A 14,013-nucleotide genomic window follows, 5' to 3' on the forward strand; every position below is an offset into this window, starting at 1 on the left:
CCTCTATCCCATATGACCCAAATATTTCTTTCTCACTGTAGGAAAAGATCGGCTGGCGGAATGACTCCCTCCATCTCCTAGTCTTTGTGAGTGATGCCGATTCTCATTTTGGAATGGACAGCAAACTGGCAGGCATCGTCATTCCTAACGATGGGCTCTGTCACTTAGACAACAAGAATGAATACTCCATGTCAACTGTCTTGGTGTGTAACCTGCACTCTACATGGTTTCCAGGGTTGCATGTAGGCAAATGAAACAACACTCACTACAACACACATCAGAATAACCCACATTTGGTGAAAACAGTGCACATTTTCTGCTTTGAGATGAACAAATAAATTCCCCTATGAGCTTCCTACGGGAACACACGTCGGGAGTGGTATGTGAGAAGTTTGGGTCTACTATAGCTTGAATGACCCCAGAACCTCCTTCATTTTTCAAAGAGCCCAAGGTCAGTAAAAAGCAGTGCAGTCAGCTCATTCTGTTCTCAAAGACAGCTCCAGAAAGGGGGGCTGAGGCCAAAACAACAATCACCTAGGAGTTTCTGTGAATGATGGGTCCCAGAGTTGTGCCCCTAATAATATCATACTTATAGGCACCATGGTGCTTCATGGGGAACAGCTGTCAAGTACTGCTTGGCTGGTGTTTATTCACATTTGGCTTATTTTTGTCATTTAAAAGTTAAAATATTTTTAAAATGCTGGTAACATTAAAAGAAAAAAAAATGCTCTTGACTTGTTAAAACTTTCAGAGCTTTTTGAGATACGTGATCACATTTGATGCTCCCCAGAACCCTGGGTATCTAATAGTCCTTGTAGGGACTGTGAGGCTGCCACACAATGTGCATGTGTTGTTCCCTCTGTCCGGAATGCCCTTCCCTCTGAGGCTGCTGAGAGACTCTTAATTTTCCTTTAAAACCCAACTCAATGATGACCACTCCCAGAGAGCCCTCTTTGACCTTTGCTGAGCCCCAAAGTGATCAACCCTCCCCTTGCTCTAGTACATAGATGTCTTCTTACCCATCATTATATGGAAATGTGTTTGCTTATGTTTGTCTGTCTTTCTCTACTATGCATTCCTTGGGACCAGGACTGGTCTATTATCTCTATTTCCTGCCAGCACAGTACCTGGAACACAGTGTGTTTTGACTATGTATGAAATAAAATTAAATTATGAAGCAGCAACCTGGGAAGGTCATATTATCCCCATTTAACACTTGGGAAAATATGACACAGAGAATTCAATTCTTAAAATGACAATGCTATAGAAATGTATGTGAGAAAGAGAGAGAGAAGAGAACCCAGAATACTAATATCAGATTATCAGAATATATATTTTATATATATATAAAATATAGTGATGGTAACTAGTTTAAAAACAAAAAACAAAAAACTAATGGTTCACAAATCACCTGCTACCATTTCTTGACTTAAATTGCTAAACTTCAACATGAGTGTTTTCCCCTAAATTTTGACCAATAGTATTCCTCAAAATTTTATCATATAAGTTGCCTTTCCATATTACAATATCCATGAGAATAGCCACATTTTGTCTTTCAGCCTTTGAGCGGCAAGAAATTGTGAGACATGGATCTCTTTTTTATTAATTTTTCTTTCAATTATTCAAATGCCCCATTAATAGACATCTTGGAAAAAGCAGGATCATAGAAGCAAAGATGAATTGTTGCTTAGTATGACTCTCTCATCTAATAAATGTTCAATTCATTGTTTCTCAATAAGTTGCTGCAAATGCACAGAAGTCTTGGGTTATCTCCATGCTTGCCTACAGCACTGGACTCGGTTCCAGGGGCTGCTAAACAATAGGACATGTGTCCTGGTCTTGAGGAACACACACACAATATAACTGTGTGAATTAAGCCAATTGATCTATGTCCAATAGAAAATGACACTTGTCCACTTATGAAGGGCTTCATGGTGCGATCCTTGCTACATCCCCAGAGCAGCTGAAAGTGCAAGAACCTGGAGATAGGAGGGGCCAGCATAGGGAGAAGTCAGGCTTAAAGGTGAAGAATTCTTGGTGTTTGGGTAGTTGAAAAAGCATCTGAACATGTCAGACTCTTGAAGATTTGTATTATCTGGATTCTACTACTGTTTACCAATAAAAATCCAAATAAGATGGCAAGCATGTATTATACAGCCAGATATGCAGTTGGGTCATTTACCTGAGTATTTTAGGCAAAATTGCACTTTTCCCTCAATTTGAATCTTGGGTCTAACAAAGATATTAGACAGAATTACTCCCAGAATGCAGAGAATATGTGAACACGTTAGTGTCCAGGAAGGATTACTTCCTCCACTTTGGCTGACTTCACGATCAACATATTCTTAGTTTCATTGTTTTCAGGCTACTTTTTCATTTGACTCTCTCTCTCTCTAAATCTCTCTCTCTCTCTCTAAATAAATAAATAAATAAATAAATAAAATCTTTAAAAAAAAAAAAAAAAAAAAGGGACGCCTGGGTGGCTCAGTTGGTTAAACGGCTGCCTTCGGCTCAGGTCATGATTCCAGCGTCCTGGGATCGAGTCCCACATCCGGCTCCCTGCTCGGTGGGGAGCCTGCTTCTCCCTCTGTTTCTGCCTGCCACTCTGTCTGCCTGTGCACGCTCGCGCGCGCGCGCGCTCGCTCTCTCTCTCTCTCTCTCTCTCTAAATAAATAAATAAATAAATAAAATCTTCATTTGAGTTTCCTCTTTGTACATTATCCACATCTGGAGTCATACAACAGCCAAAGGTGCTGCATGGTTTTTAACTTTGGCAAGTAGAGGCCATGTTCAAAGTTGATTAATCTATGCCTACTTTATTTTTGAAAGAGCTTGTATCACTTGGGAATGAATGTGTCAGTGAAAAAAAAAAAATACACTGTGTTTTCAGTTGTCCTGAAAAAATATGGCGGGATCCCATAAAACTGATTAGTGACATCAAAACCCAAAGTAAGTAAGACCAAACCCAAAACTGGTGCGGGAATGTCTCAAATCAAATGGACACAGGAATTGTAGTGTATCATCCTTCAGCAGGCTGTCCTTTCCTCAGCTCTCAGCCTGCCTCATCCAATTCCAGTAGGAGTTTCTGAGCTACCTGAGTCCCCTCGGTCACATCTATCATCATCTATCCGCTCCTCCCCTGACTGTAACATTCTCTACACCTTGAGCCTGCTGCCAAGCGGCACTCAGAAGAATTGTGTCTCTACCCTTGACAATATGACACACTATAAGTCTTTAAATAAATTCCAAGTGCCCTCCTTAGAAGCGACAGACTATAATACACCACATTGCCAGGCACTGACTCTTAGGAATTAATTGGATTTACAAGATTTAGGCAACAATTATTAAACCAATTAAGTGACTATGTTAATTGTGTATTTTTTAAATTATTATTATTATTTTTTAACTTGGAACCAAACAAAAATGCCAAACTCAGTATGGTATCTTTGAAAGAAGCATTCCTTTCTTTATTTTACATACTTGTGTTAAAATGATACTTAAAATCTTTATGTCAATTTTAGGAATATCCAACAATTGGACAACTCATTGATAAACTGGTGCAAAATAATGTGCTATTAATCTTTGCTGTAACCCAAGAACAAGTTCATTTATATGAGGTAAGCAAACACAATTTGGGGAATTCCTCTGGGGAGATTACTCGACATGAAACTTTAACATGAACTCTGAGGGTTTAATGCATGGAATGCCATTAGAAAATTGTGAACACTGACAAATATACTGGACACTTGGTAAAGTGGACTCAGTTACTGTTGGCAATTTAAATTACAAACCCAGAGGCACGATGGAGAGCAGGGGACAGATATGGTAGGACAGGAAAGAATTTGAGAACGACATGGTAAGTTGTAAGGCACCAATGAATGGAGAGCACCTACCTAACAGAAATCAATCTGTCTTCCCTTGAACTGTTCATCTGACCAGGAGAGGGTTAGCAGAGAATGGGAGCAGGATTGACTTCAAATTTTCAGACAGCTATAGATCAGATGCATATAAGTAGAGACACAATTTCAACCATTGAGAAGAAAGAAGTTGAAAGAAAAAACTTGTTAAATTGGGCCAAAATATATTTTCTCCTTCCTAGTAGCTGGATTTGCAGTTCGAGTTTGGAAACACCAGATGCAGAAAGGGAACTGTTTCCTTAGATGAGCTAATGTTCATAAACCACTGCCTAAACTGTAAAATGCATATGCAAACACGAAAGGTTTCTGTGGTTTCATTCCAGCCCATGAAAACAGTATGTCAGAATACCATGAATCAAAGTAGTAGCAAATGATTTATTGCTAAAGGATGGCTTCACAGAGAAGGAAGGAATCTCCAGCCTGGCCCCAAGAAAATGAAGGGAAAATAAGTGTACGTTAAATTGTCTACATCTTCCTTCTATGCAGAAGCTTCAAATACTCCTAAGTTCAGTCTGACCTCCCCTTCCTTTGAAAGGACCTCTTAACTCTCTTGGTGACTTCACAGGGCTCAGGAAACTCTGAGATTATTTCACAGAAGGTTTTGATTAAATGCCACTCACTGCTGAGGACAGTATAGCCCATGAGCTTGCAACGGGTTTTGTAGAAAGGATCCAGGAGGAGATCCTATCTTGCATTTTTAATGAGAGGAGAGTATTGTACTCCAGGTGAGATTGCCTTCTGCTGAAAACCAAAAAAGTCCTTGGCAATCAAGCTGCATACTCAAGGCCTTTGTTCTACTCAGAGACCATGTGGGTTCACCTGATCTGGGCATTTTTTTTTAAAGCTCTTTAGTATGTGATACTTGTTTCCAGTGGTTTTAAGTAGTAGAGCTGCAGTAAAGACTGTTAAAAAAAAAAAAAAATACCCCAAATACAATAGGGAGCCTATTCTGCCTTTGATCCTTAAGGCTATAGTAAAAGGACCCCAGGGGTCACAGCACCTCCTCCTCAGCCGGTTCCTGTTTAGAAAGGGCAGGAGAGTTGCACAGAACTTTTCTTAAAAGGGGAGTCTGGGAAATACGATTGATGATCATGAACATAGTCGTCCATAACTCACTTCGGTAATAGTCTTTAAGACTCACAACTCATTTACACGCCTCCTCAAAACTGCTATTAAAAAGACAGAAGAAAATGAAAAATAACTACATGGCAAAACAGAATCTGTCGGATTTAAGTTCGTTACACTGATGGTTCCCCTGTTGCAAAGGAAATGATCATTTCCAAGGAAAACACCAGATTAGAGCCTGCCTCTAATGTAACAGCAGGACATTTATTTTGCCTGCCTACTAATCTCATTATGAGGCGAATTTATGTTCTGTCATGATCTGTGGTCTTTACCATCCAGGCTCCACTAAATTCAAAAGGACATTGTCAGGGAGCCACGCAGCAGACCAGGGCAGCAACCCACTCTATGACTCTGATGCTTTCTTTCATCATTTTATCTCTATTTTGATAGACTCATCATTTCATCTGCATTAGTGGGGGCGGGCGCGGCCGCCTGGTCTAAAAATAATAACAGCAACACTGCACTTCCCTGAAGGCTTCACACAGCATGAAAATGCTGATCTCTTGTTTTATTGATAATGAAAACTGAAAATAAAACAATAATGGCTTGTGTTGCATTTCCATTTAAATCTCTTAGAAGGAGCCCTATATGAGCAGGAGCCCCATGCAACCTGATGTTTGGATAGCTGGCGATAGAAGGAACATATCTACTAAAGAATCAGTGAAAAATAAAATCAGCAATAGGATAAATAAAGCAGCTAAGTTGTTGGGTCTATGGAAATTCCAGAAGGCAATTTGCCTGGCCCAGCTCTGTGTTGAGCACAGTTATGTGCATACACTCCAGGCAGGGGATGGCTCTGATTCAAGGGTGGCCCCTCTTGCAGCAAATACGATTTATGTCGCCCATTTATAGAATGCAGGAAAAATCACTGGTTTTGGTTTTGGGTTGTTTTTTTTTGTTTTTGTTTTTTGAGAGGGGGGTAACTTTGCTAAAGATGCTCTGGACTGTCCAGATATGTAGTGTTGCTGTTCTTTGTGGTAACAAAGAAGAACAAACAATGGAAAGCATAAAGTAAGCAGTTTTGCCGTCAGTGCACTATGACTGCAACGTGCACCCCAGACTCCAGCAAACAGATGATTTTGAACAAACTTATTATTATGAATAGATGCCTGTTTGTCCAATTACAGGGTTCAAAAGATAATGATAGATAATAGACTGAGCAGGAGGTAGTATATTACATTCTAGTGCTAAACACCATTTTGAATCAGGATTCAATTACCCAAGCTTAAAAAAAAAAATTATCTTCTCTGCTGCTTTCAAATGTGTACTGTTAATTTACATTAAGATAGTATCAGGCTGCTAAAGCCCAATTGTCTAATTTGACTAGTCTTTTCTTCCTAGTGAGATATTGAGATAAAAAGCAATTAAATTAGCTTTCTTAACTACGTTGTCAAATCATATTATTAATCACCTGGGATTTGTTGCAAGACTTTGAAAAATTCTAATCTTTCAAAATGTCTACATCTGGCTGGAAAAGATGAGTTTTGTGAAGTTAATAATGATAATTATTATATAACCTAGTATTTACAACATAATGTTGAAACTTTAGAAAGTAAACAAGACATTGGTGATGAACACCTCCAGTTTAGACGCTAACATCTATGACTGCTAATTGATGTCCCTATGGTTATTAGAACAGAGTGATGTATCTAAATCATAGGGACAGGGGACCCATGCCGGTTTTAATACTACCAAAGAGTCCTTTCCTCTGGAAAGGAAACACCCTCAATGATTGCCTGTTTGAGGAGAATGGTGGGTTTTGCTCATCTTTCTGTTTAGGCTACTTCTTGGTGCCAGTAGATTTTCATCTTTTGTCAAATTGGGTCAAAGTTTCTAAATAGTAACTTGGAGTTTTATGTGACAAATACCTGTCAAAGTTGAGGGAGCCCATGTACAAGAGCAGGGAGAGGGGTGCCTGACCATTCCTACACTCTTCTGCCGTCCTGGCCGTCCCCTCCCCAACCCCTTCCACCTTGGACCCAGATGGCACCAGAAGACAGGAACTCTCTGCCATCACCCTTGGGACCAACCTGTTCGATAAGCTTAAGAGCCTTCCTACTAGGTCGTAAAAGAAAAATCCTGAACAAGTAACCCCGTTTGATGATCACTGGTATCTAAGAACAAGCATAAAGAGTAGCCACAACATGCTACGAGCCTGATGTTTTTGTGTGGTGTGTGAATATTATTACCTATCACATACAAGTTTCAATTTTTTTAGGAATCAAAAACCAACTTTTTTTTCACTTCTTCTTTCCTTTTTTGCTCATCTTTTGAGCTTTTCACTGCAGCAAGAGAGTTGAAAAGAGGCAGAGAATTAGAGAGGGAGATAAAACAAAAATCGGATCCTTTTGCTGTCTGTTAGCCTGTTCTATTATTGTTTTGTTTCATAATGTTCACTACCGGAAAAGATCAAAACAGTTTTGGTCTGATGAAAACCCCCTTTTCTCTGGCTTCAATTTTGACAAAATAAAAGGACTGGACCAGATGACCTCCAGCTTTAGTGGTCAGGGACTCTAAACCTGGTGGAGGTAAATCACCATGAATTCCAATGATCTACACACCAAGTTCAGGTAGCCAAAATATAGCTAATTTTAGGGCATGGACAAAAACTTTTATTCTATCAACCCCATCCTGTAATGAAGTATTCCAAACTTATGCTTTTAGTGGATATAAAATCATCTAAGAATAAAAAGAGAACTTCTGGATTATGAGAAATCCCCACAGAGTTAACAAATTACTCTTAAGTCAAGTGTAATGGAAAAGGATTTTGATTTCTCTTTAATAGATGGTATCTGGGAATAAAGACTGAGGAGAGCTAGCCTACGCTTTCCTCATTAATAAAAACAGCTTGTAGAGAGGGAGGATTTGGAAATAAAACTCATGTCCTCATATTATCAGGGCAAAGTTGTTAGAAGCATTTTCACACTAATTAATAAATCACAACCGTGAAAAGTCACCAGTAGTTATCCCGAGTTTACACATAGTACTTCTAAAGAACGCAAAGGCTCATAAATCAGAAAATAAACACACAGGGTAAAAAAATTCAAAAGATAAAGATTTAAAGTAAGGTTTTAATGAGAGGTCCTATTAGGCCAATCCTTAGACAAATATAAAATGGGATTTTTTTAAAGTTGAATTTATTTAAGTAATCTCTATACACAATGTGGGGCTCAAACTCCTGACCTTGAGATCAAGAGTCCCATGTTCTTCCCACTGAGCCAGACAGGTGCCCCCTAGAATGGAACTTCAACACAAAGCCTAATTGTTTCAAAAATTTACACAACACCCCGAATGTCTAGCATATCATTGGAACCAATATGTTATTGATAGCAGCAATTTATTCGTTCATCGAATATTTCATGAGAACCTACCTTGGACCAGGCCACACTTTCTAACTACAGAGGAGGGTAAGACAGATTGACTGCCTTAAGAAGTCTCACAGAGCATTAACAGACTTGTAGACCAATAATTTGCCTAAAGAACAGGATGAAGGCATTTTAGAGGTTGTGTTCTGGACAGACATCCCAAGGCAGAGTTTTGCTGTGGGGTCAGAGTTTTCATATCTGTCAATGTTTTTACTTTTTTCTACTCACCGTCTTTGTTAGGAGGGGCAGCAAATTAATTGCCTATTGTGAAACTAGCTTTGATGCTAACAGTATGATAGCATTGGACTAAGCCCTTCACTTTATAGCAATGGAAACTGAGAGCCAAAGATGTCATGCAGCTATGACTATGAGAATAATAGGGATGGGATGGTCTGCTGAGGGCTTATTAGGTGGTAGCTTAGGGTTAAGTATTTTAACTCATTTTATCATTTAACCTGCATGTTATGGACGCAAAATAAACCCAAATAAAATAAAAAATAAAAATTAAACCAAATAAAATAAATTAAAATAAAATAAGTAATAAAAGAACTCAAAATAAAACAAGTCACCTGTGAGAGCCAGGATTTGAACCAAGGCACATTGAGTCTAGAGGCTTCAATCACTGAGTTAAGTTGCACTGGAACCTTGACTGTTGTCCTGAAAGAGCCTGCCAATCCCTAACTACTAGACAACCAGAGAAGCAGCCTTGTCAACAAAGTAACCAACTATGAAAGTCAATGAGCAGTAAAAGCACAAAGCCTAAGGGTAGAGCAGAGCAGTGTCACAGATGAAGAGATGAGTACATAGAATTCCTGAAAATGGCAGAGTCCTTCAAAACCAGTACACACTTCATCTCAGGTCCTTGACTGTTGCTGTTAATTTAGATGAATACAGCATTTTACAATTTGTGGACTTAAAAAAAAAGAGACATTGGGATTCTGACTTATGGGCTATTTGAGTGGTAAGAACAGGTGACACAGCTAAGACACATCATGCCATTGGCCAACATATCCTCAACAGCTACTATCTGTAGTAATCACCATCTGCAGTTCCAGCCAAAGGAGGAAAAGGGGACACATGGTTCAACAAAGACTATAGGTTTTGTTATGATGCTACAGTTCAAACACACAGAAAGATAGATTCATTTAATGACACCCACATGCCTACTACCCAACTGTCTCAAATCTAAACATTTTGCCACCATATTTGCTTCAGATTTTTTAAGGAAATAAGACATTCCAGATATGGTTGCCTCCTGGGTACCTGTACAACGTTAACCCTACCCTCCTCTTTTCTTCCATAGAAGTAATCAATTCCCTGAACTTAGTGTTTATCATGCCCATGTTTATTTTTTGTACCGTAAAAAATCTATAGATCCGTAAATAATGACATAATCTTGGCTTACAAGTTTAATTTCATGCTGTACCTATTATTTCTGCAATTTGCTTTTTAGCTCAATGTTATGTTTTTGGGGGTGGTTATAATGGTAAAATACACATAGCATAAAATTTACCATTTAAACCATGTTAACATAAGCAGTGCTGTGACATTAAGTACATTCACATTGTGGTGCTCAATGTTATGTTTTTGAGGTTTATCCACAGAGATACGTGTGCCTCTGGTGTACTCTGTTCCAATGCCATGCACAGTGCATTGAGTGTATGCACTGCAGTATGCTCATTCTGCAGCTGACAACATCAGATTGTTTCCAGTTGTGCAACATTACAAAGGTTGTGGCCATGCACATCCCCACACACGTGTTCCCCATTGACGATCCATGTCTAGAACTCAAGTCCTTGGCTCACAGGAAATGGCATATGCAAGTCTCCTAAGTGTGTCCAAACTGCTTTCCAAAGTAGCTGTATCAATTAATCTCCTACCAACTCTGTGAGAGTGTGGTCAAAAACAGGAAACAAAAGACACCACACACTTTGAGTTACTTTTTTTCCAATGACAAAATTAATCCATGTTAGTTGCCAAAAAAAGAATAGGGGGGAGGTGGATACAGAAAAGCACAAAGAAGAAAATAAAGATCACTCATAAACTCACCACTTAGACACAGCTAACCATTCTTGACATTTTAAAATAACTCTTCTCTTTTTTTGCATGTATTTACATAGTTTAACATAATTGGCATCATACTATACATATTAAGTATATTCAGATTTTTTGAATGAATTTATACATTTATAGTCTTACAAAAGCATGAAAATTAAATTGTATTTAGTTGTATGTCAAACAATCACTTTTACTGACAAGAATCACATTAAATGAAATCAAGGTCATTCTACAGTATTCCAAATTTGTGGTTGCCATACTTACAGGATGTCTGCTTTAAAATAAAAGCAAACTTGCTCCCAGGCACCTGGGTGGCTCAGTCAGCTTAGTCGGTTAAGCCTCCAGCCTCTGACTCTTGGTTTTGGCTCAGGTCATGATCTTGTGGTCGTGGTCGTGGGGTGGATCCCTGCGTTGGGCTCCAGCACTCAGCACTGAATCTGCTTCAGATTCTTTCTCCCACTCCTTCTCCCTCCCCTTCTGCCCCTCTCTCTCTCTGTGTGCCTGCCTGTGCTTTCTCTCTCAAATAAATAAATAAATAAAATCTTAAAAAGCAAAAACAAACAAAAAAACACCTTGCTCTCCTCCCACCAGCAGCCCCAGAACATCCACAATTACTTTATTTTTACATTAACTACCAGGTCGTTTTTTCACATACTCATGATACTTAGTTATTTTTTATGCACACATGTAATAACCTTAATAGAACTAGCAGATTATTTCTAGTATTCTTTTTCTAATCCCCAAAAGTGCCCTTTTGATGAGGACTCCAACATCTGTGAACAAACTTTTTCTTCAAAGGCACCCCTCACTACCACAAAGTGCTCAAAGCTCTGTTAAGGGTTCCACTCTATGCTTTCTCGGAGCCTCACAGAATTCTTATTTAACTCAGTTACCCATTTATATCCTGAAGCCCTACCTATGGCAACAGTTGGCCACTCTGTCCATGCCTGCAAGGTTGGCCCAAATTACAGTGATGCTTAAAGGAAGCTCACCTTGGCTTGGATCACCAGACAGGAGTTTAACTACAACCAAGCATTCTTCACATGGCGTAGCCTTTTACAGATTACATAGAGCATCAGGGTGCAAGGGACAAGTTAAACTGACAGGCCCTGGGCATAGAAAAGTTTGGGAGTATTGTGCATTTTAATTTTATGCCTAATGACCTAAAAGAGCCAAATATATTTTACAAGAGGTAACTACTAATTACAATATAGTTCAATATTTTCTTGCCCTTGTGGTATTGAATCTTCAAAAAGTAGACAGAAAATTCTCAAAGGAGAACATTTTGTTGAACTTGAACATTTTGGGCACATTTTATTCACTTACTCAGAAGTCCACATACTTTTTCTATAAGGTTGCCAGATTTAGCACATAAAAACACAGGATATTCGATTTGAATTTCAAATAAACAAAAATAATTTTTCTTAGTATTAGTATGTTCCATGACATATTTGAGACCCACACTAAAAACTTTGGGATATTATTAAAAAATGGAAAAGAATAGTGTGTAACAATAGAAAAAATTAAAGAGGAGAGTGTAAGACTTTCTTCTATAGGCTCTTCAGGGAAGACCCCTTTTAAGAGGTGATTATAGAGCAGCATCCTAAAGTTTGAGGAGTTTTCAAGAGGAGAAGGCATGTGCAAAGACCCAAGGCAGCAAAGGACTCAGTGCTCAATGTGTTTGAGAAACTGAAAAAAGGTTAGTCAGCCTGATGTAAGCTAGGATAGAAGAAGATGCAGTGGAAAAGGTAGGCTACAACTAGATACCTCAGTCTTAAAGGCCTAGAGAAGTAAGCATGGTGTTATTCCATGGGCATCATGCATTCCAAAACATCACTTTTTTTTCTTGATTAGAAAATAGATATCACAGGTACCTGACCAACTAAGGACCCCTTATGAATTATAGATGTACAAGTTTTTGTTTTTCTTTTAATTTTATTTATTTATTTATAGAGAGATTGAGAGCACAAGCGAGGGGAGGGGCAGAGGAGAAAGGAGAAAGGATCTGAAGACTCCTCACCAAGCATGGAGCCCAACGCAGGGCTCAATCCCATGTCTCCAAGATCATGACCTGAGTCAAAACGAAGGGACAGAGGCTTAATTGACAGAGCCACCCAGGTGCCCGTGGGTACATAGGTTTAAAAACATAGCAAATTTATTTTCCCATGGATACATAGGTTTAAAAACATAGCAAATTTATTTTCCAGATTGTCACAACCCTTCCTGGAAGCATCCATTTGGCAACAAGAAGGGTGTGGACAGACTATTCTATAATGGATATTCTTAAACTTTGGTGCTCATTAAAATCACCTAGGAAGCTTTCTAAAAAATCCAGTACCCAGGCCACACCCTGATCTGATTAATTCAGTATCTCTAAGGCTAAGACCCAGGCGTCATTGTTGCTTTTTTTCTTTTGTTTTGGTTTGGTTTTGGTTTTGGTTTTAAGTTCCTCAGGTGTCTGGAATCACTCAGGGAGTTTATTAAAACACCAACTCTGATTCAGGTATAGGATGGGGTCTGAGGTTTTGCATTTCAACTTTTTTTTAAAAAGTTGAGGTATAATGGACATATTTCATTAGTTTTAGTTGTACAACAAATGATTCAGTATTTGTATACACTGCAAAATGATCACCATGATAAATTTAATTAACATCCATCACCATACATACTTCTAAAAATGTTTTCTTGTGATGAGAACTTTCAAGATTTACTGTCTTAGCACCTTTCAAATATTTAATACAGTATTGTTAACCATAGTTGTCATGCTATACATTATATCCCCATGATATATTTATTTTAAAATTGGAAGTTTTACTTTTTGACTCCCCTTACCCATTTTATCCCCCTACCATCCCCTCTTTCCTCTGGAAACTCTCAATGTGTTCTCTGTATCTGTGAGCTTGGCATTTTTGTTTGTTGTTTTATTTTGATTTAATTGAATCATATGGTTTTTGTCTTTCTCTATCAAACTTATTTTACTTAGCTTTTACTTCGCATAATGCCTTCAAGGTCTAGCCATATTGCTGCAAATGCAAGATTCCTTTCTTTTTATGGTCAAGTAATATTCCGCTGTGTGTGTGTGTGTGTGTGTGTGTGTGTGTACCACTCTTCTCTATCCATTCCTCTATGAGTGGGCACTTAGTTTGTTTCCATATCTTGGTTATTATAAATAATCCTGTAGTAAACATGAAGGCGCATATATCTTTTTTGAGTTAGTGTTTTCATTTTCTTTGAATAAACACCCAGAAGTGGAATTGCTGGATTATATGGTAGAAATAAACCCACACATATATAGTCAATTAATCTACCATAAAGGAGGCAAAAATATACAATGTCCCTTCAAGTTCTCTTCAAGAAAGGAAGTTGGGAAAACTGGACGGCCACAGGCAAAATGATGAAACCAGGCTACTGTCTTCCACTACACACAAAAATTAACTCAAAATGGATTCAAGACTTAAATGTAAGACCTAAAGCTATAAAACTCCTAGAAGAAAACATAGGAGGTAAGCTCCTTGATGTTGATCTTGGCAGTGATTTTTTTGGATCTG

The 14,013-nt window shown here is 38.4% G+C and overlaps 1 protein-coding gene across 4 annotated transcripts in view; it reads left to right on the top strand.

The window, feature by feature from the left end:
* The window catches only part of ITGB6 (integrin subunit beta 6), a 128,983-nt gene that overhangs the window by 71,601 nt on the left and 43,369 nt on the right, over positions 1-14,013 (top strand). For all 4 annotated transcript variants that reach the window (XM_080798304.1, XM_080798305.1, XM_080798303.1 and 1 more), the window contains 2 exons: positions 42-203; positions 3,522-3,617. In XM_080798304.1, coding sequence (XP_080654430.1) covers positions 42-203; positions 3,522-3,617 — 258 coding nt within the window. The remainder of the gene's footprint in view (positions 1-41; positions 204-3,521; positions 3,618-14,013) is intronic.

Source organism: Martes martes (assembly GCF_963455335.1).
Source record: "Martes martes genome assembly, chromosome: 3".
NCBI lineage: Eukaryota > Metazoa > Chordata > Mammalia > Carnivora > Mustelidae > Martes > Martes martes.